The sequence below is a fragment of the Chlorocebus sabaeus genome, chromosome X, assembly GCF_047675955.1.
Source record: "Chlorocebus sabaeus isolate Y175 chromosome X, mChlSab1.0.hap1, whole genome shotgun sequence".
Classification (NCBI taxonomy): domain Eukaryota; kingdom Metazoa; phylum Chordata; class Mammalia; order Primates; family Cercopithecidae; genus Chlorocebus; species Chlorocebus sabaeus.
In genome coordinates, this window is record NC_132933.1 from 7,037,900 (window position 1) to 7,063,273 (window position 25,374).

At 38.5% G+C, this 25,374-nt stretch overlaps 1 protein-coding gene across 2 annotated transcripts in view; it reads right to left on the reverse strand.

The window, feature by feature from the left end:
• The window catches only part of AFF2 (ALF transcription elongation factor 2), a 502,493-nt gene that overhangs the window by 68,970 nt on the left and 408,149 nt on the right, over nucleotides 1-25,374 (reverse strand). For both annotated transcript variants that reach the window (XM_007992918.3, XM_007992917.3), the window contains exon 8: nucleotides 21,965-22,002. In XM_007992918.3, coding sequence (XP_007991109.1) covers nucleotides 21,965-22,002 — 38 coding nt within the window. The remainder of the gene's footprint in view (nucleotides 1-21,964; nucleotides 22,003-25,374) is intronic.

Sequence of the window (25,374 nt, forward strand, 5' to 3'; positions counted from 1 at the left end):
AGTAAAAGTGTTATTTGTTTAAATAAGAAAAGAAAATTATTAAGCTTATTTAGTCTGGCTGCTACAAGGTTTCTGTCAACACATATTATCTGCCTTGAACCCTGCCTCAGCCATACTCCCTCCCTCTCTCTAATTCAATAGTCATAGCATTAGTAGTTATTGATAAATGTCCATGCTCAAGGTCCCAATTTCTCTTTTTTCCAAAATGTATTAGCTCTCTGGATAAATTGTAAAGTTTAAGTCTCAGTCATATCATAAGAAAGAATCCTAACATTACTCAGAGTGGCACCAAAAGGTAAACCGATGATGAGAATTCATAAAAAACCTCAAATACAATCACTAGAGAATGTGACACCTTAGGTCTCAGGTTTGGAGAATCTGAAAATATCTGGGAAAAAGTAGAACTGTGAGGTGGGCACCTGCTAAATACTTTGTATATCTCTCAATTAGAGCATCAGAGCAGAATTCATAAGCTGTTCTTTCCATGTGACACTGAGGCTTTTATTTTAAGAGGTCACCCAGATAGATCCACGAATAAGCTTTCATTTGATTGACGAAAATCAATAAATATGGACTGAAGTGGTGTGCAAGGTTCAATCACTGGGAAAATGGCCAGGCGCTTATTGCAATTTGGCAATGCTTTAATGTGGGCAGGAGTGGATTGCTGTGAACACCAGCAAGACGGACTTGACCGACAACATATCCTCTGTAATTATGAGCTATAAATTCCACTCTGTGTTCTCCATATGCTGTGTCTTCATTTAGAAACTATGGAATTCATGGCTACTTCCATTCCTGCTCTGCAATGAAATTGATTTCCCACAGATCCCCAACAAGAGTAATGACTGGGGTGGAGAGAGAATCTCCCTCCTAAACTATACCATCAGTCGGCCACTGTCAGTGGTGGAGAGGGAGCTCATGCAACCAGTGTGATGTGGAGTGCGAGAATTTCCATTCACCCCTTTTCATCTCAGAAGAGACCAAATAAATAGAACTGTCAGGCTTTGATGTGTTTAGGTTGCTCTTGGCAAAAGATACCAACACATACTTTGTTATTTTCTTTTATGACATAGCAAGCCTCGGCCTAAAATGGAACTTCCAGTACAGCCTTGATGCTTCCCCACCTCTGGACTTACCCTCTACGTAATGCACAGTATATGGGAAGCAGTAGAGCTGCAAGATAAGGCAAGAAAAATACCAGGAATATCAGATCAGCTTAAGCGTGGCTGGGTGTGAGGGCCATTGCTCTAAGGACCCTCATCCAGCAGACTCAGAAGATACTTATCCAGCACTTAACGTATTCCAGGGATTTTTGTACACATGGAATCTCATTTAATTCTCTTTTTAAATCCTCACATCAATTACAGGAAGCATTATTTTATTTTAGAAACAAGGAAACTAAGGCTAAGAGAAGTTAAAGAAATTGCCCAAAGCCACAAAGCTAACCAGATTTCAAATCCAGGTCTTCTTACACCAGGTATGGAACTCTTGCCATTGAACCCAGCTGGTAGGCTATCCAATATGGGAATGAACATCATACCAAAGGCTTGCATAACTACACTATTCCAGGTGCCTTACACATATCAACTAATTTAATCTCCATCACAACGCTATAAGGCACATTCTATCATTATCCCCATTACACAGATGAGGGAAAGGAAACAAAGAGAGCTAAAGCAACTTGCCCAAAACTACCCAGTGAGGAAGTGACAGAGGTGGAATTTGAACCCAAACACTGTGCCCCTCACTACTCCAGCCTATGCCTCTTGTAACCTAGGTTCTTTGAAAGCCTTACAGGAGGCCTGGACTTCTAAGGCCAGAGCCATCGGCCAGCATTCTGTTATGGAGGTAACTGTTTGGAACACCAAACTGCTGACTTCTTAGCATCCCTTTGGACAAGTGTGCCTGTAACACACTGTGGAAATGTCCCATAGGCTGAGGTTTTCTTTAATATTTCTTGCATTCAATCATTTAAACAAATATTAAATGCCTACTGTGTTCTAGGCATTAACTCTATAAGCTGGTTAAAAAGTTCAAATTATTTTCTGGTCTTTAAAATTTTCTCTAAAAATAAAGATGATAGCATCTCATTGGTATGATGGTATAACACCGCTGAATATTCTTAAGTTTATCCCTATGGCTATCTACTGACAGGAAGCTATGTATTAGCAGATAAGGATTCACAGATTAGACAGAATTAGAACTGTGTGGAGCCATAGTGCTCATGCATTCCCCACTTCTTTTGATTCAAGAGGGGATGTATGCAAACTGGACAGCTGCTCTTAAAAGGAAATCATTAAAATAATCTGATCTAATATCATGCAGATTTACTTTTTATGACTGTTTTGATGGAATGATTAGATTTAGATGTGTGTGCAAGTGTCTTGTTATATGCATTCACTTATTGAGTACATCTGGCTGGGCTGTCTGCTGATATTCAGCCTACAAAGAACCTTCTGGCAGAATGTGAGATAAAGTGTGTAGATATTAGAACTCAACAGAAGCAATGTAAGCCTATATTACCCAAAGATTGTTGAAACCAGAAGGATTTGTGGGGAATTTTGGCCTGACTCTAACATTTTAAAAATTATTCTGTGTCATACTTGGGTTGGCATCTATCTGGAAGTAGAAGGAGCCGTGTGTCTGAATTCCTCCTTTCCCTGCTCCCACCCCACTTAACCTCTAATGCATCTACAGGCAGGTGTTGGCTTCCTCATTTTGGCATTCCCTACTGTGTCTAGCAGAGTAGAGGCTCAACATATTTCCATTCACGTGCGTCAAATTAAGGAGAAGGTTTTCCTTGGAAGAGGTACTAATTGTCCAAGTTATCTCCATTTTTCATAATCTCATAACATCTATCATTGTTCATCTACATGGAAGGCATAGGCTTCAGGTAAGAACCCTGAATTTAGGCAGATTTGCCTCCAATGAAAGAAAACTGATGTTTGCTAAAAGTGTATACAAACACCCCCACACACATGCACACCCATGCATATATATGATGGGCTTTCTACAAATTTCACTATCTCATTGTTGTCTTTTCATTAGCTGGTAGGTTTAATCATTATCTTTGGTGGTTAACTCTTTCCCTAAAGAAAATCAAAGTCCACATAGTAAAAAGGTTTTACATTTTGATTTCCTATAGTTGTTCTTCTACTCTAAGAAGAGTTGAGGCTCATCCAAAGTATATGAAGCTGACATTCAATTCTTTTTTTTTTTTTTTTTTTGAGATGGAGTCTCACCCTGTCGCCCAGGCTGGAGTGCAGTGGCATGATCTGGGCTCACTGCAAGCTCTGCCTCCTGGGTTCACGCCATTCTCCTGCCTCAGCCTCCTGAGTAGCTGGGACTTCAGGTGCCCGCCACCACGCCTGGTTAATTTTTTGTATTTTTAGTAGAGGCGGGGCTTCACTGTGTTAGTCAGGATGGTCTTGATCTCCTGACCTCGTAATTCACCCGCACTGGCCTCCCAAAGTGCTGGAATTACAGGTGTGAACCACCACGCCCAGCCTCAATTCACTTTTTATAGAAAAATTAAAAATCTGGTGGTCATTTCCACTGTTATTATTGATGTAACTAGAGCTAAAGTCCTAAATATAATTAGGCCTCATTTATTTGCTGGGAACTGTCAGAGTTTAAGCTGTGGCTCTATTTTGACATATTCTACTTTTTCACGAAAGATAAATAGCTCCAGAGAAACCTCCAAAACTTCCTTCTTCTGTAACAAATATACTGAAACAGTCTTCCTTCTTCAAGGGCCTGGACACTCACCAGCCTCATAAACACATGCAATCAGAGAAGCTTTTTGTTGGATTTAGAAAGTGATTTGTGATCCTGCAAGAGGGAATATTTGGTACACTGTGGATTCCCTCACAGAGAATAAAACTCTTCTAGGCAAAGACTATATACATCCTACAAAGCAAACAATTGAGTGTTTTCTTAGAAGTTGAAGTATTTTTCTATTCTCTGTGCTGTATCTGTGGGACCCAGTTCAACTCTGCTAATATACATCATGTTTTTTTTTGTTGTTGTTGTTGTTTTTAAACACATGCCCATATTTTATCTATCACACACACTTTGGTTTTTACTTACTAGTGAGCTAAATATGGTTTGGTATCTTTCTGTTTCAAAATTTTTGCAAACAGTATTAGAGTTTAATGTTTATACTCTAGACCTCACATCATAAAGCTGACCTTAGAAGCAATATTAAGGAAGCTACCTTTTGACAAGACTTTTTTGGCTTTCAGAGACAAAACCTCTTGTCCCAAGCATATGAAGTTCAAAAGCAAATCATTTTAATCTCCAAATCTACAAAGTCTGATAAATGCAATCTAACTGTATCAAAATACAATTTAGTCAGTTACATATGCATCATTCATATGTATACATACTATACATACACATCATAGTATAGATTGCTCCCATCTCAAATTTGTCATGGAGGCATAAGCTCCCTGTAGTTTTTAGTATATGAATGACATTATTGGTTTTATGATCTTAGAAATGTACATGTACTTTATAAGGAGCACCTGTGTAACAATGAGCACAGCAGGAACCAAAGGACATTCATGCCTGAAGAGTGTCAGCCAATTGCTTGCTCCAGCTTCAAAATCTGTCAGTTAAATCTGGCAGAGTCATGTGCTTCCTCTAATGAACGTGTTCCTCCACCCATGGCTGTTGAACTCCCAGAAGCCAATAAGCTGTTCTGAATTTGAAGTAAGAGAATATATCTTGGCAAAGTGGAAACATTGCAATGAATAATGAATAGTTATCTCCTCTTTGCTGCCTGGGAGGGAGAGGAATGGGAGTCACCTTCTTCATAGGTGATTGACTTCGAATATCAGGCAGAGGGTTGGAGAAAAGGGACGGTAAGTGAAAAACAGAATCAAGTGTTGGTGTTTTGCTGAGAACATCTCGATAACTAGGAAGAGATCAGGGATGTGTGAGTGACCATTAATAAATAAATAGCACTGAGGTATCTAAATCCCCTTGGCAAAGTTATTCCAAATTTCCAAAGGGACAAATGTAGGGAAAATAAAGTCCTTAGATTAGAACTACTTTCCAGTTTTTCTTCTTTTAACAGAGAATATAAGAGAGAAAGATGAAACAGTCATTGAATTTCCCAAAATCAAAACCATATTCCATGAAGACCAAATGGTGCTGCATTTGAATTATTCTTTAGCCACAAATTAGCACCTCTCAAGAGCTTCATGTTTTTGAGTCATTGATTTTTGATAAATCCTGATTGGCAAATGTGAGAACAGATGTAGGTGTGCCAGACGGTTTTTCCAGACTTACTCAGGTCTAACTGCCAGACTTTGGACCAACTAAAGCTGAGAAAATTAAAGAAATAATTTATTCTCCTTCCCCTGACTCTAGGGATGGTACTCTCTTTGTTCACTAGTTCATGCATTGTGTGTGACATCATCCATTTGGAAGAGAATCACTTCTAGGCCAAAAGAAATATACCAGGAGAGGAAAAACAGAAAATAGTTACAAAAAACTAAAATATGCTGAAAAACAGGGAAAACAACAATTATCAGTTTTCCAAGATTTTATGAGAAAATGCTCAAATCCTTTGTGCCAATGGTATTTATGGTTGCGGCAATGAAAATTCTAATTTTGTGCTCTAATGAACACAAAATGATCCATACTCAACCTTGGCAAAACTTAACAATGACTGTGTAATTGAAATGAGTTTGCCGTATTAAAATATTTCATAAAATTATAGGAAATGGCCAGATGTAAGAATATGAATTGGGAAGCCATAGATATGTGATACAATAGCCACACCACCACCTTGTTTTGCAAGTAGGATGAATAGTTTACAGAATTGAAGAACACCATTCATACTTAACACCAGCTTACTAAAAACTAATCCACAAGATGTTCAATGCTTTTGAGAAGGATCCACATAATAGAGTCATTTCATCTTAAGCATCAGAATGCATCAAGTTATAATTTACATTTGTTTCAATATCTCTCAATGTTCTTAAAATGCCATCAAATTCCTTCTCCCTATACATTTGGAATGTAGAAAAGGGAAGACCATTCTTTTTTTCCTAGTAACATTCCCTAGTTAGAGTCAGCTAGTGGTTCTAACCCATGCTAAAACATGGATGAACTTTGAGAACATACTAAGTGAAAGAAACAGACACAAAAGGTCACAAACTGTATAATTCCATTTTTATGAAATATCCAGAGTAAGTGAATCCATAGAGACAGAAAGTAGTTTACTGGTCAAGGCTTACTGGAGGGAGAAATGAGAAGTGACTGCGTAATGGGTCCAGGGCTTCCTTGGGGGGTGAGATAAATGTTCTAAAATTGATTGTGGTGATTGTTACAAAAATCTGTGAATATACAAGCCAATGAATTTTACAAATCAGTGAACTGTATGGTATGTGAATTATATCTCAATAAAGCTGTTAAAAATTGTGTTATGATCTCAAAAACCCCACTTTATATGTCTACGATGGAGAAAGTTTTAAGAGAGGAATAGACATTACTAAGGATGCTGACCTAGCCAATATGAATATTCATAATCACCTAATTAGTTGAACCATAAATCTCCAATTTTTTAGTTCAATTTACCTGCTTACAATAAGGCTGTGGCTTAAAGACTGCTTAGGACCATTGTCCAGCTTAGTGGTCCCATTGGTAGGCTGGTGAACCTTCCAGAGTTTGCTGCAGTGGCTCCATATGCTAGAAACAACTTGTCTAAAGACATTTTTGCTTTTGGCTCAGTTAGGGGTAGCCTCACATGACAATGACTTTCCTTAACCCACTGATGGGTTGAAATCACCAACACAACTCAACTTTACTCATTCCAGCATGTCTCAAAGTTGATTCTGATATTCCATAGGCAAAAAGCTTCTAGGGTCAAATAAGCTATGGAAGCACAACAAGAAACTATGTCCCCCATCTTAGAGGTGCACAGTGTAATATTAGGGGCTCAAAATTCAACTTAGAAGAAAAATTTTAAAACTCAGCATTTCCCATACTTATTTAACCACTCTCCACCAAATACACACACACACACACACACACACACTCTTACACTCACACACACCCCAAGACACACACATTTGTTTTGTGTCCTTCACAATACCTATTAACATCCCTCAAAACACCATTCATGGACAATACTTTAAGAAATGCTGATTTAGTCCATCAAATTGGCTGAAGGAAGAGAGAACCACGACTTTAAAGCTTTTACCTCTGAGTGCTTTACCTTGCTTTATAGAATTTTAATTTTGAAAAAATGAACACGGATATGCAACACCTAAATCTCTAGGATAGTAATTCCTAACCTTTTACAAATCTTGGTCCACAAAGGAAAGAATTGGAATAGTATACCAGGATAAACTAACATGATGGTTTGCAGTCAAGAGGCTTCAGGGCTCCTACCCCTTGTCACTCCAGGGGTTACAAGGAATATGTCTGGATTTCAGTCATCTATACTACTAAAAAACCTTGGGGGAGTTCTACTCTCAATAATCTATAGAAAAACTACCCCAATTCAACTATCTTCATGTTGGGAAGGTAGGAGACAAAATGTTTAGTCAATACTTGACTTAACTTGGACACTAGATTTTGTGCAGACACTACCATATTTTTTTTTACATCACTGTGTGATTAACTATAGTTTTGTTGAGGTGGTAGGAAGCCACATAGAGCAAAGGTATGATTTAACACCAAACTACCAAATCCAAGAACATAATTTGATATTCTGGAAAATGAGACTGAGAATGATTGTGTCCAAGCACCTAGAACTTTTGAGTAACCAGAATTTCTGTGCAAATGACACAATGAGAACTATTCACAGTGATAGTCTTATATGGTCTTTCTGAATTAGAAAAGATTATATTATGGATCACATTGTTTCTTATTAAGGGTATATAGCCTTCTAATTCCTTGAAAATCATTCTCTCTATATGTGGTAGCTCTATTAACCAAATTATTTGGATTAACCAGAGCACTTCTTCCCCCAGACTTGTCAAATATGAAAAATGAACCTATAACTTATTTTAAAAGTCATAATTTTGTTTTTATTATTCATTTTCTATATTATTCTTGCTTGGGGAATTTGAAATAAATAAATTATATATATATATATGTAAAAATTTTGTAGCAGTAAAAATTATTTCAAGGATCAGCTTTCAAGAAGGCTTCCCAATATGCTTTCACTTGAGAGACAAATCCAATTCGACATGAGGTTTCATTATGAAGAAACTGTTACAAGTGATGACACTGGTTATTGAAAATTGAAATGAAGTGAGAGGAAGCTAACACAAATGTGTATGAGATTCTTTATTCTTTGAATGACACAAAGAACTCAATATATCTAATCATCTCTTATGCCCACTGGGAACTGAGCTATGGTGATATTGCACAGGGTTGCTTTTTGATTGCTGAAAACCCAAGTATTAAGCCATATACCACTTATATCAGTAGTTAAAAAGCTTTGTGTCAGTGTTGAATCCTGGGGATTGTTTTACTTTCCCTCTCTCAGTTCGAGTAAAGAAGAGTAATCTGGACACAAAATTCATAAAGGGAAGGTACCAACCAGTCAGCATAGACAGTCATTTTGGCTTTTTACATTAATGTCTGAATTATTACAAATCTAGAAGTAGACATTAGGTACATTGTCTCTGAACAAGTTTTCTTGTGCTTTGGTGAGTGGCCCAGGCAGAGAGATTTTTAAAAGGAATACAACAGGGGGTTCGTTTCTCTCCTTCTTATTGTAGGTTTTGCCTAAGAAGCTCAAGGATCAGATGCAGTCTGTACTTTGATGAAATATATGCTGTTTCCCTCTCTTGTTCATAAAACTATCCTTTCTGGATTTTTCTCCAACTATCCCATCTTGAATCAAATCAGCTTTTGAGTATCTGCCCTCTAGCCTCTAGAATTAATGTCATCCCAAGGTCACCAGCGTCCTCTGATGTGTGGCTTCTCTATCAATTTCCTCCTCCCTTTCCTTCCTCCTGGAGGCTTAATGTGTTCCATTTATAATATTCTCCATTTCCACTTGGTGAAGTTTGGAAGCTGGGGTGTATTTCCAAATTTGTGTCTCCCGGTGAGTTGTGTTACGCTCTGCTGTCAAGATAACTATGGATTATTTTTATAATTAAAAAAACCAACTAACAGGAAATGCCTATTCGATAAGCCATGCCTGCAAAGGTAACATGAGATCTTCATTGCTCAGTATTATCATACCCTCTCCTATCATCCTACCCTCCATAATTCTTCCCAGTTAGTCAGGATCCTTGAGTGTCCTATATTATGTAAAAGAGTTATCTGTTAAGCATTTGAAATAAAAACTATCGCGAGTCTCACCACTACTAGTAAAACATTCAATGTGCATGTTAAGAGCTACAATTTGAATACTGGCCTGCTAGTCAATAAGTCTTGAAAACAATTTAAAGTAAATTCCCTGATATATCTACTTACTCTACCATGTTTTAAGGGTTAATGAATGCTAATGAATGTGCTGCCTGAATGAATAGAAAGATTGGGAACTCAAACAGTGCCAACCTGGATAACATGCCACTGTCACCAGAAACCAGTTTGTCCCATGCAAAATCTCCTCTGGAGTATGTTCTTCATCTAGAGGTGATTTTCCAATAAAAATCAGCCTTGGTTATTGCAAGCACTGGAGCAACCCCCGAGGGAGGAGATCAGGCAATTCAATTCTAGGAAATGCTGTATGAGGCAAAATTAACCTTGTAGCAATGTTATTTCCTGTAACACGGTCTTGGATTTTGTTTGTTTGTTTGTTTCTTTTATACACTTCAATATTAAGTGAGGGATATTTTTACCCCATCACTGAGATGTGACCAAAGAATTTAATGACTTACATATTCATGAGAAGAATATAAAATTAAAGAAAGCTTGTTTAGTTTAACCACTTTGCAGAGATATTGCCTAGACCTTGTGGCTATAAATGTCTGTGACAGTGAGTCAAGCCTTGCTTAAGGGCAGCTCCCTTAGAGCTTTGGAGCCATCCAACTTCTGCAACTATTGGCCAATGGGAAAAGCTGCTGAGTGTTTTTTAGTGCTGTGATAGTGGAGTATTGCAGGAAGGACAAAAGGGAAGTATCAGATGCATCTCACACTCCATAACTCCAAAGAAGAGGACAAGTATGTGAGTTCTGAAATTGGCTGCTTTGTGCCTAATCCTGCTGATTTCTGAGGATCAAGATGCCTTTCAAAAATAGAAAATTGCACGTGTTTTCAACTGTTGACTTAATGATGTTTTTGTTTCCTCGTCCCATGTTATGAAAATTTGACTTCTGTCATTCTTGAAAATGCCAAATGACATACATCAACTATAACTACCCATGCATTAACCCCCATTCATAGGGAGGCTGACATCTTCACTCCTGTGCCTCCTCTTTTCAATTTGTAGAGGGAATGCATCAAAAGTATGAAGGTGGATATATACCAGAAGAATCACTTGGAGGGTCAAATTCTAGCTCTATTAATAACAGTAAAACTAGCTTTATGACGGCTCAGAGTAAAGCTAATATGGAATATAGATTATTATAAAATAAAACTCTATTTCTTTCCAAAAAAAGCAAATAATTTACCCTATGGTTAATAATTAATTCAGTATGATTTCCAAAGGGCAGCACAAAATCATACTTATTCTAAGACTAAACGCATACTCAAACTAAACTAGGATGGTTTAACTTTAAAGTCTTATCCTTAGATGCTTGCACTTACTCATTCAAGATACTGAGCTGTTGTTACATGACAGCTACTATTTGAGATGCTAGGGTTACAGCAGTGACTAAAACAACATTCTCACTTGTATGAACCTTATATTCTTGTGGGAGGCGATACTTCAAAACATGGAGAGAGAGAGAAAGGGACAGAGGGAGAGAGAGAGAGAATGATGATTACTTAAGAGAAAAAATAAAGTCGGGTAAAGAGAGTGAGAGTGTATATGTCATATGCTATTTTGTATACAGCGGTGGTCCAATGTTGTTATTCCTGCTCAAAGCCTTGCAAAATTCCTCTTCAAGGCATTCACTGTGTGCAAGAGGAAATCATTCTTATTTTGAACCACATTAACTGCTTTGATTTACAACTGCTTTTCAACATCCATGGCTCCGAATCACCATCTTAGATTAGTTTCTAAAAGTGAAGACCACATTCAAAAGTCTATCACCTATCACTAAGACCAGGAGAAGAACCTCATGCATGGTTTGACTGCACTCTCCAAGGGGATCTCCCAACGGGCTGTGCACCACAACAGCATCATTGCAGGAAGGGCAGAGCTGTGCTCTGCTCTGTCATTGTAGGGCGGCCCTCATTTGGGTGTTGATTTTAAAAACACATAGCTTTTTCTAGTTCCATCACATATGTAAACAGATGTTTCTGTAGTGTTTGGAAATAGGTTCTTCTGTTTTTTTTAAAACATTCTCCTCTACAATCATGTTTCAATTATGTTACATCCCTGTTTGGAAATAGGTGAAGCTTGAATTATATGTGAGTGTACAATGTGTATGTAGAAAGTGTATATACACATCCACATATATATTTAAAACAAGTTTTCTAACATGTCTAATTTGCTATTCAACCCTTGCAACATGGTTTGAGTCAAGTTAAACTTTCACCTAGCCAGTGTTGGAAGTTACACACATCTCCAGTTTGTGAGAGAGATGAATAAGTTGTAATTTTAGATGTAGATGCTATTCTTAGCAGATCCCCAGCAACCACACTGCAGCCTTTGATAATGCAAACATGAATGAGTACGAATGAGCTCTCTGGCTGCCCTGAGCTCCCTTTGCCAGGCTTCCATGGAGGAATATAAGCCACAACAGTTTTCTGAAACGCTTTCCCTAAGTACTTGGGACCCACTTGTTGTGACAGTATGGTGCTGAGAGGTGCAGAAGGCAGTAAACAAATTGGAAAAGGAATGAGAATTGAGAGAAAGATTCAAGACCTTCTTTTAGTTATGGCTGCTTCTGCCTGCCCCAACAAGGGGAACAATTCTGTCTTGGATTTAAATTACCATGGTGCATGAGGGTATGCTGATATAGAGTATATAAACACATGTGCATATAAAAACTGGATTATAATGACATATAATATACCCCTATGCTGTAAATTCTACAAATCAAAACACTTTCCTGTGGAAGAATGATTTACTTTTTTTTTTTTCCCCAATGATGGCTCTCTAGTTAATTCCTGTTGATTTAGGCAAAAGCTTTCAGAAAGCAGATACTATTTGTTTCCTATTTGAGTCCCTGGCCAAAATGAGTCATTTCTATAGTTCTCAGTCCCCCCAAACTAGTAGTCAACTGAATAATAACTTATTACCTCGGGCTCTTGACTCTGAACACATTCTGTGGTCGACAGAGGACTGATTTACTGTTTGGAGCCCTGTATATAGTCACCATGGGGGCATGCATCATTTCCCTAGAAATAAAAATAGCCCTACTGTGCTTATGTTTTGGGCTGACAAAAACACATTCAGAAAGAAATTTTATGTCTGTGAAGTGAATTCAGAAACTGAAGCTAAAATAATAGTGTTTTGTGTCATGCCTAAAATACTATATCTTAGTGTAGCCTAGACATTTGAGTAATGTGAAAGGAACTGTATGAAACAAACATTTTGAAAAATGCAAGAAATAATCAAGGGTTCATGAAGCTATAAGGGAACAGCTGAATGCTTACAGGAACTCTATATGAGCTGAGATTTACATAAAAGTCCACAGAGAAAGATTAGCTAGATATAATCAGAATTTGATATGTCTGTTTCTTTGCAAACAGTATAAAAAGAACACCTTATAATCTCTCCCTAACTCTAACCTTTAACTTTCTAAAATAAAAGAATCCTTTCCAGCACTTTGTTACTTTCACCCACACTGCATTGCTCTCCTCCTAATACCAAAAATAGGGCCCAAGTATTAATATTTGGCAGTGTGATGCTTTAGGTATACTGGCACATGCAACAACCCTTTCCTTTCTTTTCTATTCTGCAACTCACACACTTGGTATTTTCTGCTACTGTGAAAAATACCCCCCCGCCCCAAGCTGCCTGTAAGTACCAGACATTGCTCACAACACAGCATCTGCTTTCTTCTCTTAGTGCTTTTTGAAAGTGTTGTTCTGCTCTCTTGAATGGCCTCTCCCCACTGTTCACTGGGGGACTCCTGCTGAGATAGGGAGAGCTCACTCTCAGCAGTTGCTCCCTCCTTCATCTCTGCCCTATACAATGCTGCACACGCTTCAATCATACAAAAATGACCTATTCTGTAGTGTAATGGCTTTGTCTTTCCCTACCAGTGTGTGGGGACTCTCACAGTAGAGATCTTACTTAACTAATCTCTCTATCAACTGTGTGTGGCACATAGTAGGGACATCATCATTGTTTGTTAAAAGAGCAAATGTGTGGCTTGCTTGAATTCTAGCAGGTTAGCTATGTGACTCTAAATTTTTGACTACTGAAAGATCACTACATGGCAATATTGAAGTAAAATTCTAGGCGTAACTCTTATGTACCCAAAACTGAGCTGATTTGTGTGGGCAGATTAAACAGCGTTGTCCCTTCTTGTCTAAACAGCAAACACTAAGAAGGACAGAGTTAGAAACTAACACATGGACCAGGCAGTATTTTATGAATGTTGATACTAAAGGTAACATGGTTTAGTTCCCTTTAAAATGGTTTAATTCCACATTTGCCAGCTTAGTCGAGGTCCATCAGATTCACCAATACATGGGTGCTTTCTATTTTATCCCTGTGGTTATTAGGGTATTAATTTAACACCTAAAGAGAAAAGGTTCTCATAAAACTTTTGGAATGACGAGTGATGGTAATTTGGCAACTAATGTGTTTGAAGTTTTGAAGAAACTTATCCTTACAGATATAAATTTTATATAATTGAAGTTGGCATAATTGTTAAAGAACCCGCAAATATGATGATTCATTAATTTTTGACACATTTGGTGTCATGTTCTAAGAAAATAAATTGTTAAATAAAGTTACATAATACAACTGAAAAAACCAATAACACATTTCTAGGCATTGAAAGTGGACATGTGTGTCCTGAGAGGGAGTTGGTAAAAACTGAAGAGTTCCTGGAAACTTGGGGTTCTGGGCAGTTTGCTCTTTGGGTCTCAGTTTTCTCTTCTGAGATTGCCTAGATGGTACAAATGCAAATACCAATGAAAAGAAAGGTGTCCAGAAATTTGTGCAAATTTCATTAGCTGTGAGAATGATTGCTGGAACCTGTTGCATCCAATTGTGTCTATCTGAACAACAGAAAGAGCCCAATTTATTTTATGCAGCTGTTTAGAGAGAGATGTTATTGGTATTTTCCATTAATTGTCCTTAAATTGCCTAGAGCCAGTTAGAGATTGACTAGAGGTTTGGGGAGGACATAGGAAGCACATTGTTGAGGGTGCCTCATTATCCTGAAATGAGTGGACTGGGCATTTTGCCCACTGATCTGAGGAAGTTCACTGGGGACTACTTAGCTTCATGTATCTCACTCAGTGGAACCCACCCCAAAATTTCCTATACCGTCATCGAGGACTGTGTCTCAGGGCATTTACAATTCATAAAAATAACTTACAGTAACACACTGTAAAAGAGACATAGGAGCCACACAGAAGAATGACACAGAATAGAGAACCCAGAAATAAATCTAAGCATTTACAGTCAATTCATTTTCTTTTTTTTGAAAACTTTTATTTTAGGTTCAGGGGTACATGTGCAGGTTTGTTATATAGGTAAACTGCATGTAATGGGGGTTGGATTTACAGATTATTTCATCACTCAGGTAATAAGCATAGTATCTGGTAGGTATTTTTTTCTAATCTTCTCCCTCCTCCCACCCTCCAACCTGAAATAGGCCCAGGTGTCTGTTGTTCCTTTCGTATTGTCCATTGTTCTCGTTGTTTAGCTCCCACTAAAAATATGCAGTATTCATGTTCTCACTCATAAGTGGGAGTTGAACAATGAGAACACATGGACACAGGGAGGGGAACACACACACCAGGGCCTGATGGGGGTGGAGGGCTAGGGGAGGGAACCTAGAGGATGGGTCAATATGTGCAGCAAATGACCATGGAATACGTATGCATACCTATGTAACAAACCTGCACGTTCTGCACATGTATCCTGGAACTTGAAGTAAAATTTTAAAAAATTATGCAGTATTTGGTTTTCTGTTCCTGCATTACTTTGCTTAGGATAATGGCCTCCAGCTCCATCCATGTTGTTGCAAACTACATAATTTCATTCATTTTTATGGCTGCATAGTATTCCATGGTGTATATACACCATATTTTCTTTATCCAGTCTTCCATGGATGGGGATTTAGGTTGATTCCATGTATTTGCTATTGTCAATAGTGCTGCGATGAACATACACGCACATATGTCTCTATGGTAGAATGATTTATATTCCTTTGGTTATATACCCAAAAATGGGATTGTTGGGTCGAATAGTAATTCTGTTTTAAGTTCTTTGAGGATTTGCCACATTACTTTCCACAATAGCTGAACTAATTTACACTCCCACCAGCAGTGTATGTGTTCCCTTTTCTCTGTGATCTTGCCAACAAATGTGGAATCAAACATTTTTAAATGGAATGAAGCCACTTTATTGTTAGCAACAACACTCAATTCTGTGTTTCATGAAACATTTCCCCTGCCAGACAAAGATATCCTCTGGTCAAACACATTTGGGAATCCTTAGGTAAGACAAAGCTAAACAGAACTCCTTCTCTGAGCCTACATTATGTGAATGTGCACAGTGATGCTCCAGGAAAGGGATATGATAGAAGATGCCAAAACTTCTTGGTGCTGGAGCCTTTTGTCTAAAGGAGATAATCCCACAAAATTTGTTTGGCAGAACACAAATCAGATTCCACTGCCTTATCATTCAGAATGGTGACTTAACTGACTGACATTCTGCATGTCTGTGATGTGCATATATACAAGAACATCATAAGAGATATGGACTCCAAATGCAAAATTACCTTTGATCCGAGGGGGCCATTTCAAAGGCTTTACCCAGTGTCTTTGGAGCCACACTTATTTTCTACCTAAGATAAACTCTAATGATGTGGCTTCTTGTCCTTTATTCCACAAATGTAAAAGGTGAAAATGGTGGGGAAAGGCATTATGTGTTTGTGTACGTGTGTGTGTGTGGAGTTAAATATAGATGCATTACACACACACACACACACACACACACACACACACATATATATATATATATAAAATTTATGTGCATGCACGAATCTACATCGAACTAACAGGGCTAATATTGTTCTAAAATGAGTATAATCATAAAACAGACTTCCAGGCTTTGGCTTTTTTAAAGAAGTGGAATGTCCATATAAATAATCTAGCTGAGGCCTATAACAAGGAGGACACATGGAATTTCATACTACAAACTAATATCAGATTTAAGACTAGAACCCCGGTCTATCAACTCTTTGTGTTTAATAATTAGGGGACTGATTGATAATTCACATTCAGTACCAAGTGAAGAGCTCTTTAATGCCATTTGACTCTACCATGTGAATCTCTTTCATCTCGATAAGCTCTGAGGGGCCCTAAGCTACCATTTCTACTCAGCCTTGGTTTCCAACCTGGTCTTTCACTGCCTGCACCCCATCAGGCATCCTGGGCTCCTTGCTTTCCCTTGCCAGCACCAGTGTTGCAAACCAGCAGTCCTTAAAATCCTGGTGCAAATGCTCTCTCCTCTCCCATTGTCTCTTCCATCTTTGACGGTGTTAACTAGAAGTATTTTTTGTTCTTAGAGCCTCCCTGTAATTTATCTGTTCCCCACTTAACAAACATTTCTCTCCCTATATATCTTGTGCTTAATTTTTACAAACCGATTTTATCTTTTCTGCTGGTCTCTAAACTCCTCAAGGGTAGGATCTATCTCAGATTTACTTTTAATTCCCTCAGCATATATCACAGTTCCCAGAATGTTGTAGAACCTAAATAAATATTCATCAGGTGAATAAATGAATAATGTGCAAATATCATAGTCAGGAAAATTTTTGTGGCTATTTGTCATTTTCACTAATGAAAGCAACATATCTATAATGAACCAGGTCCTAAAAATACTGTAATTTCCTACGCAGAGTGGATTCTGATCCTGAATTGTGAAAGACAACCATCACATTGTTTAATGTTGTTAAAGTGTAAAAGCAGGGAAGAATTTTATGGTTGACAACAGTGTGTGCATGCTCTCTCTGTTTCTTTCTCTCTCTCTTTTGGTAACAGATGTCAACATTGGTTAGATTCAACTCAACTTATTAGTGCATGGCTTTTAGCCAAAAGCAATTCACATTTTCAGAAATGTACTATCACATATGTCTTAATAACAGAAATGTGTTTTTGAAAAAAAATATATATGATAAGTCACATATGGTGGAAGAAATCTGTACATCTCTCAGGCCTTACTGTCACAATGAAATCTTGGAGATGACTGCTGCAGAGCATTAAAATACAAGTGAAAGTCTTTCTGACACATTAAGGAGCTATAATTTGAACATACTAATCAAACTCTGATACCAATATGGTTCCACTATAGTGAGAAATACACCAGATTTCTCTTGTCCTGATCACTGATCTTAAGAACACTCATGTTTGAGTCTTACCTTCAGAGGTAGTATTTAATGTTTCAAGGAAATGGCATTAGTGTATCAAGGTACATTATGTGCTTACAATGACTAGGCATATATTTAATTTCCTTTTTAAATGGAGCATAGTTACTGTATATCAGAGTCTCCCTATGGCAATGAAAGAAGCAGCTTACAACCATGAAAATATTAAAAATAAATTGAATAATTGGTTAAGAAATAGGGGGAGGGAGGTGAAACTTTTAGAAACTTTTTAGCCATGTACTAATGAGTTTATTTACCATCACCATAACTGAAAGCTAATTTGACCTTAGTTAGATGTGGAAGTGACAGAATTTTAGAAAATTCATATGACCTTTTCTATAAATCCATCTACACATAGTTTGGAAGACTAGTAGTATGCTCTAGATATGTGTTCTATATGTTCATTGGTTTCTGAGGCATCAATGCCCTGTCAATGGATCTCATGTTCATATGATTTTCAAAGGTAGTGAGTGAAGAGCGAGTCTGTTTGCTCTGAATGAGAATTAAGTGGCACATCAACCCTAGAAAGTCCTAAACACACAATAAGGGCTCAGTAAATATCTACTTATTGTTTTAAAGGCCAAAGGAGAAAGGATTGATAGTTTAACCTTCAGCATCACAAAAAAGCTTAATGCTTTTTTCTACCTCACCAACTAGAACAGGAGTCCACAAACTTTCTATAAGGGGCCAGATGGTAAAAGTGTACAGCTTTGTAGGCTACATACATTTTATGTCACAACTACTCAACTCTGCCATTGTAACACAAAAGCAGTCACAGACAATATGGAAATGAATGAGTGTGGCTGTGTTCCAATAAAACTTTATTTATACTTACTGAAATTTGAATTTCATATAATTTGCACATGTCAAGAACTGTTCTTCTTTTGATTTTTTTTCAACCATTTGCCAAACTCCACACCAAAGGGCTACATGAAACCACACACATGTTCATATTTACCAATTTCTGTTCATACTTGAATTGTAAATGATGCCGTTGGGCCTCTGTTTTCCAGTAAAACTGTACACAATTTTCATTGTATTCTCAAAAAGACAATTAAATATTATTTCTTGATACGAGATCAAACAAGGAACTGGTCAGAAACAAAACAGCTAGAAATAACCAGAGCAATGGAGGAACATTTTTCCATGTGCCATGAGTCAAGAATAACAGGGACTGGACCACTTGGTTAGTTACCATACATATTATGTACTGTATTTTGACATGATGGTGACACTCTACTAGAAGAGCGCCACCAGCCTTATCAAGCCGGCAGCCTAGGTTCCTGAAATAAACCTATTTTCCTGGAAGAATCCCTGTTTTCTGGGATATGTCCAATTTGTTTACTTATTCATTCAGAAAACATGTATTGAACATTTACTCTATTTGGGGTTCCAGTGCATTGTGTGTAACTGAAATTCTCTAGTGTTACCAGGGGGGCTTTGTTCCTTGAGCTCCCAAGATAGTGGTGGCCACTCCCAAGATGGGGCAGGCCTTTTGTTCTCTGACCTGGGGTTCTTGGCCTCATGGATTCCAAGGAATGGAATCTTGGGCCATGTGGTGAGTGCAATAGCTCTATTAGAAGCTGTGGGTCATGGAAGAGAACCATGGAATCCAGCGACTAGTGTTCAACTTGATTAGGACGAACCCAGGCACTTAACTGTGCAGGAACAATGGCAAGCCTTTAGCTGAATCGGGAGTGGCAATGGGCGCCTCACTGAATCAGGAGCCCAGTAGACACCCTGCCAGATCCAGAGGGGTGGAAGTCAAGGGCAGGTCTGCAATGGCAGCATTCAGCAGCGGTGGATGGTGAGCAAAAGCTCAGCTCGAGCCGGAACAAACACGGACCAGAAGAGTGTGCAGTTGCAAGATTTTATAGAGTGAAAATAGAGCTCCCATACAATGGGAGGGGACCCAAAGGGGGGTTGCCTGATCCAGCTCGAATGCCTGGGTTTATATTCTTATCATTGTGCCTCCCCCTGTGCTCTCAGGCGATAGATGATTTGATTATTTCTTTACCTCCTGTTTTTAGCCTAATTGGTATTTTAGTGAGCTCTCTTTACTACCTGATTGGTCAGGTGTGAGCTGAGTTAGAAGCCCCATGTTTAAAGGAGGGTGTGGTCACCTTCCCCAACTAGGCTTAGGAATTCTTAATCGGCCTAGGAAAACCAGCTAGTCCTGTCTCTCAGTCCCGCCTCTCAACAGGAAAACCCAAGTGCTGTTGGGGAGGTTGGCCGATGACTGCTCTAACTGCTTCCTGCTGAATTGGGGCATAGTAGGGTTGTGCCGTTGAGATTTCCTCAGGAGGGGTGCCTTTGATGTCGTCAGAAATGGCAAAAGGACTATTATATATAAAACTTTTTAAAAACTTTGACTGCGTTTTCCTGTCAGGCAGAGCAACTGAACCCTGCTGTGGAGTTTTTGTTTCTGAGCTGAGGTCTTGAGGAAGTCTCCTTCTTCAAGTGCTGAGTTTGGTATCATGAACCCAAACTCATCCTGAGAACAGTATCTTATTTAATTAGAAGACAATTCTAAACACCTACCAGTTGGTTGTGACTTAGGTTTATTACCAAGTGGATTTTCAAATATATTTAAAGCACAAAACTCAATAATCCTGTGACTTCTAGTTTCCCTTCCTTCTTTTTATAACATTCCTCAGAAAGCTAGACATTAGATAGAGTCTGCACTGTGAATTAATAAGAACTCATAAAAATACAATTACTGTAGGGTCAAATTCTCACAAGGAGCAAAGAGAAAACAGGTCCCACATCTAGGCCATTAGAATAGAATTAAATGCAACCCCAAACACTGCTGATGGGCTATTCTATGCACGCAAAAATGCAGCTTGGGAATCACTTCCTATTGGGAGGGCTGGAACTTGGAGACATTTGCCATTGAGGGCCTCGATTTACATTCCTCCAGCCCTAGCCCCATGCCTTGTGACCTGGGGCACACATCTGCCTGCAAGCGGACTGGAGGGAGGAGTGCAGTTGAACTGCAGGAAAGAAGATCACTAATCGCCCACCCAGGGACAAAAGCCCTGACCCTGGCCTCATTAGCACCACCTCTAATTCTCCCAGCTTGCCAGCCACAGGCTCACAGTGGAGGAGCCTTTAGGGCATTCAGATGGAAAAGAAATCAGGCTGCAGAGAAGATTTCAACCCCAACTGCACGATTTGACAAAACCTCAGCTACTACAAATACTTCCACAGGACTACAACATAATATATCTCCAGACTATGGATATCCCTCTAGACATTACAGAGCCTGATAGGAAATATTCTTTGGCCTAAGAAAAATGAAACTTAAAAGCAAAGTACACAACACCTTTTGGAAAAACGTACTAGGGCTTGGATTTAATGGTATGCTAAATGCTACCCTGGTGCCCTGGAAAAGTTAGTTATTTTATTATACAAAACATAAGCAGGCTTCTTGTCGTTGGCATTAGCTGATCCATTCTCCCAGAAACTTAAAAATCAATGTACTCTCCATTTCTGTATTTGGTATCAACTATAATGGAAGTCAGCCGAAATAAATTAACACGTAGTTCCTCGAGATGTGATACTACCAGACCTATAAAAACCCAGCAAATAGAGAAAGTCCTCCCTCAGCCACAGAGCTGGCAGAGCTAGCATGCATTGTAACACTGCAATCAGATGTTACAAACCCAAATGACAAGACAGTCATCCTTCTTAATTTGAAAGTCTCCCTTCTGGAAGAGACAAGGATGTCTAAGACGTACTATATTTAAAGGAGGTCTGTGTAGCTTGTTTATGATTTAAGAGTATCTCATAAAATGCCTTGGGAGTTGCTTTCTGTTAGCTAAAACAAAAAAAGAAAAGCCTTTGGTTAAGTATATTTTATGAGCTTTTCATTAACTGAGTATTGAGGCCTTGATGCCAAGGTGCCAAACTTCCCCACGTGGCTGGAAATCACTTGGCACACTTTCAGTCATTTATGTCTCTGTCATAGGTCCAAGGTTTGCAATTAAAAATGTAATCTTTTTAGCATGTGCAAAACCCAAAGGCTTGAAGTACTATGTATTGAATATGATTATAATAGAATTTGGCAGCTATTCATGGATTGCACATATTAATTTATGTAAACTGGGTACAACTTGGGGCATTTCTTCATCAGGAACACAGGAAAAAATATAAACTGGTCCCTGCTCATTGGAGGATTTTTTTTGGCTTGTTTTGTTTTTGTCTTTAAATTGTCATGAATAGAGATTAACTCAAAATCCAAGGTCTCTTTTATGACCTTATTTTTTCACATGCATCGAGTCCATTAAAATTAACATTTGCAACTAATAAAAATAATAACTTACTTCACAGGATTATTCCTAGGTTTTGCCTTTTCAACAGCCTGTAAACAGAAGAAAAAATGCAATTAGACAATATTAGCAGGCATAATCATTGCAACTAGCTACCAAAACAATAAGCAATATAAAATGCTCTTCAGAAACATAAGGAGCTAATCGAAACAGGGTGCTGTAGATAAGCAGACGGGAGACTCAGAAAACAATTTTCTTCTCCTGGGAAACACGGTTACCTGTCCAAGTGCAGCTTTCCAATACAGGCAGGCCTTGTGAAGGCTGCCTAGAAAGTTCATCAGGGACCATAAAAGTGGACTTCTGGGTGCACAACTAGGGTCCTCCTCTTCCCACCTTTCACTCTAATCTTACCCTGTTTGGACCTGATTGTGTTGTAATGACAGGTTGGGGAAACAGATGCAGACGGAATGGTCGTGGGCATATCCTGGATTTTTAGATTTGTGGTAGGGAACTGCTCAACCTAGCACTGCTGCTGACACCTGGCCACACTTCCACCATGATAGAAAGTCAAGTGTCCATTTCCAAAATCATTTTTATTAGCCTACACCACAAAAGGACAAGGAATGACTGAATACTGAGATCAATTTCCTCCCGTGGATCATTAAGAAAATACACACCAAATCATAGAAATGAGGAAATCCCTGGGTCTCTCGGCCTGCATTGCCTTAGACATGGAGCCTGGTTCCAGTTTAGCACTGAACCCATTGATCTGTGTACAGTCCATTTATCATTCATGAAAAGAGCTAGTGATCTTCACAGTATATTAGAAGAAACAACTCAGATCATCTGTCAACAGCCCTCTTATTTCTGTTTCCTTCTCCACAGGGATTTCATCTCCTTCGATTCTTTTGGAATTAAAATGTTGCTAAGCAACACAGCTGGGGGTGCTGATGGCAGAGTGGCTACAGTCTATCAAACTGTTTAAGCACCTGGAGGGTTTCAGTGATGATTTTTTTTCATATTTCTGTAGCATAATTATGTAATCAGAACCAAACTTGTACTCCCGTAGACTTTTTCAGGCTACAGACGCTACGTTTGATAAAAAGAGCATTGAAGCAGCCATTTGACAACCTCAGGGTTGTTCAGATCCTTTACAAAAGTATCTGTTTGGGGACCTTTATATTTGTGAATCTTGGAGGTGGGTAAGGGCTACAGAGAAGAGAGAAGAGAATACTGCTGTAAATTAGAATACAGAGGCAACCACTTTTAGCAGAGACAACATGTAATCTAACTCTGGACTTGACATTCTGGGTGACAAGTGATATTCGACACACTGAAACCCTCTATGCATAACAACTGAATAAAACACTTCCAAAGTTTAGATGTTAGTGCTGGAAATCCATGCTTCCATTTATTAAGTCTCAGATTCTGTTTCTAGATAAATAACCATTAATATTTGGGCACTTTCTTTGGCTTGGTAGGCAAAAATCATTTTCTCACCGTCTGTGCCTGAGGTTGAATTTTGGCAAGTGCTAGAATAGGAAAAAAGCTAAGGAATGAGGTAAGAGGTGAAAATGAGAAAACAAGAAATATGTGTCTGGCTGGCCCAACTCATCTGTCACATGTATCTTGGATATGAAAACCTGTTCATTTGCAGTCCATGTACAGAGGATGCGAACCTCACTCATCCTTCAGATTCTCCCATGTCAGAACAAAGAGAGAGGAGGTGCTGGCAAGAAGTGGGGACTGGCACACACCTTTCCTACAGCAGCAGGATCCAGTCTGTACACACATGCACACTCACATCTGCCTTTTTTTTAAAACACCCTTTTCTCTCCCAAGTCTGGCTGGTTTGCAATAAGATATAGCAGTAGGCTGAAGACATGTCACTGTGGAAATCACATGAATCCACTTTTTTCAATCCCTTAGACTCCAGATAAGTCTGTTCTAGAAGACTTAGGTTATCACAAAGTAATGGGTGCTGTGTTCAAGTGGTTTCCTTTTAAAGCATGCTGGATGTGATAGGATGAGCTTGCCACTGGCAGGAGACAGGAAGAGGGGAAAATCAAAGTGACATTGCTTAACCTCCCTTTGATTTGGAGGCATGTTTTGTGAAAATACCCTTTCTGCTCTATGCTTTGGAAGTGCCAATTAGACCCAGTTATTTTTCTCTGATCAGGAGGAAGATGATCATGTTTGAGGCCAGTTTCTTTGAAACATTCATATTTTTATAGAGCCAACATAGGAAAATAACTTCCTTTAAATTATTTTTTCTGGGTTGCCTGGCTATTGATTGAAAATGTCTGTACTGAAAGGTTCTCCTTTCTTTGGAAATTAACTTGCTATTATTCTGATGTCCCAACAGCTCTAGTCAGATGTCCTCATGTCATCCTCTTGTGTGCTCATCACTTTGAATCTCTCAAGTAAATGATGGCAAGTAAATGACGGTGGAGTAAATGATGGCAGAGAACCTCGCCATATGAGAAAAAGCTCGCAATTGGTTACTTTGCTTTCACTGTAATTTGATGTTGTTTTAGGCATGCTATGAGGAATTGTTACATTAAGAGACTCTGAGGAAAAAATTTTAAGTGAATTATTTATGTGCAAATGATACGTGAATTATTCTACAAGATACACAAAGAGATAATTTCTCTTTTGAAATGATAGGACATAAGAAGACAATTGCAAGTTCCGGATACACATGCCAGAATGTGAGACACACTGCAAAAGGAGGAAAATTAAAAGGAAATGACATAGCACAATTCACCAAACATCAAGACAGTTACATATTGGGATTGCAGCTAATTTTAAGTTTAAAAACATACATTAAAGTAATTTAAACTGATTGGAAAATGGAGGCTGGAGAGTTAACAGTTATGTTGCTTTAATTTATAACGTCTATATGCTTTTAAAAACCTATATTCTCCTTATTTTTTTTTTTGCCATGGTTCCCTATCATGATACTTATTTCACAATTGAGGAAGCTCTAGTATAAGAAAAAACAATAAAAGAAATTAAAATGTTAGAGAATGTACTCCAGTATGGTGTGATGTGAGGTAATAGGCTAGCGTGGAGAGAGTGCTGTGCCAGAAATGTTAAAAACCTGGATTCTAGTCCCAGCTTTGCCACTTATCCTATTGGCAAGTACTAAACACCTTTGAGCATCAGTTTCTTCATTTTAAAAATGAAGATAATAATTTCTGCCTTTTCTACAGCAAGGGTGGTTGTGAGTAGCCAACATTGACAACAGTGCTCTGGAAGCTGCAATATGATATGTAAATGTAGTGCATCTTGATCGTGACTGCTTTCTACACAGGTGTTCATGCATAGATTTTTACAGCCAGATAGTTTATGGGCTTACTGAGTAGAGGCCACGTTGCGGTATGAAACCTACGTAGTTATTCCAATGAGGATTATAGGAACCACTATCTTCTACTCTCCATATCAGTAGTGGTTCTGGAGTG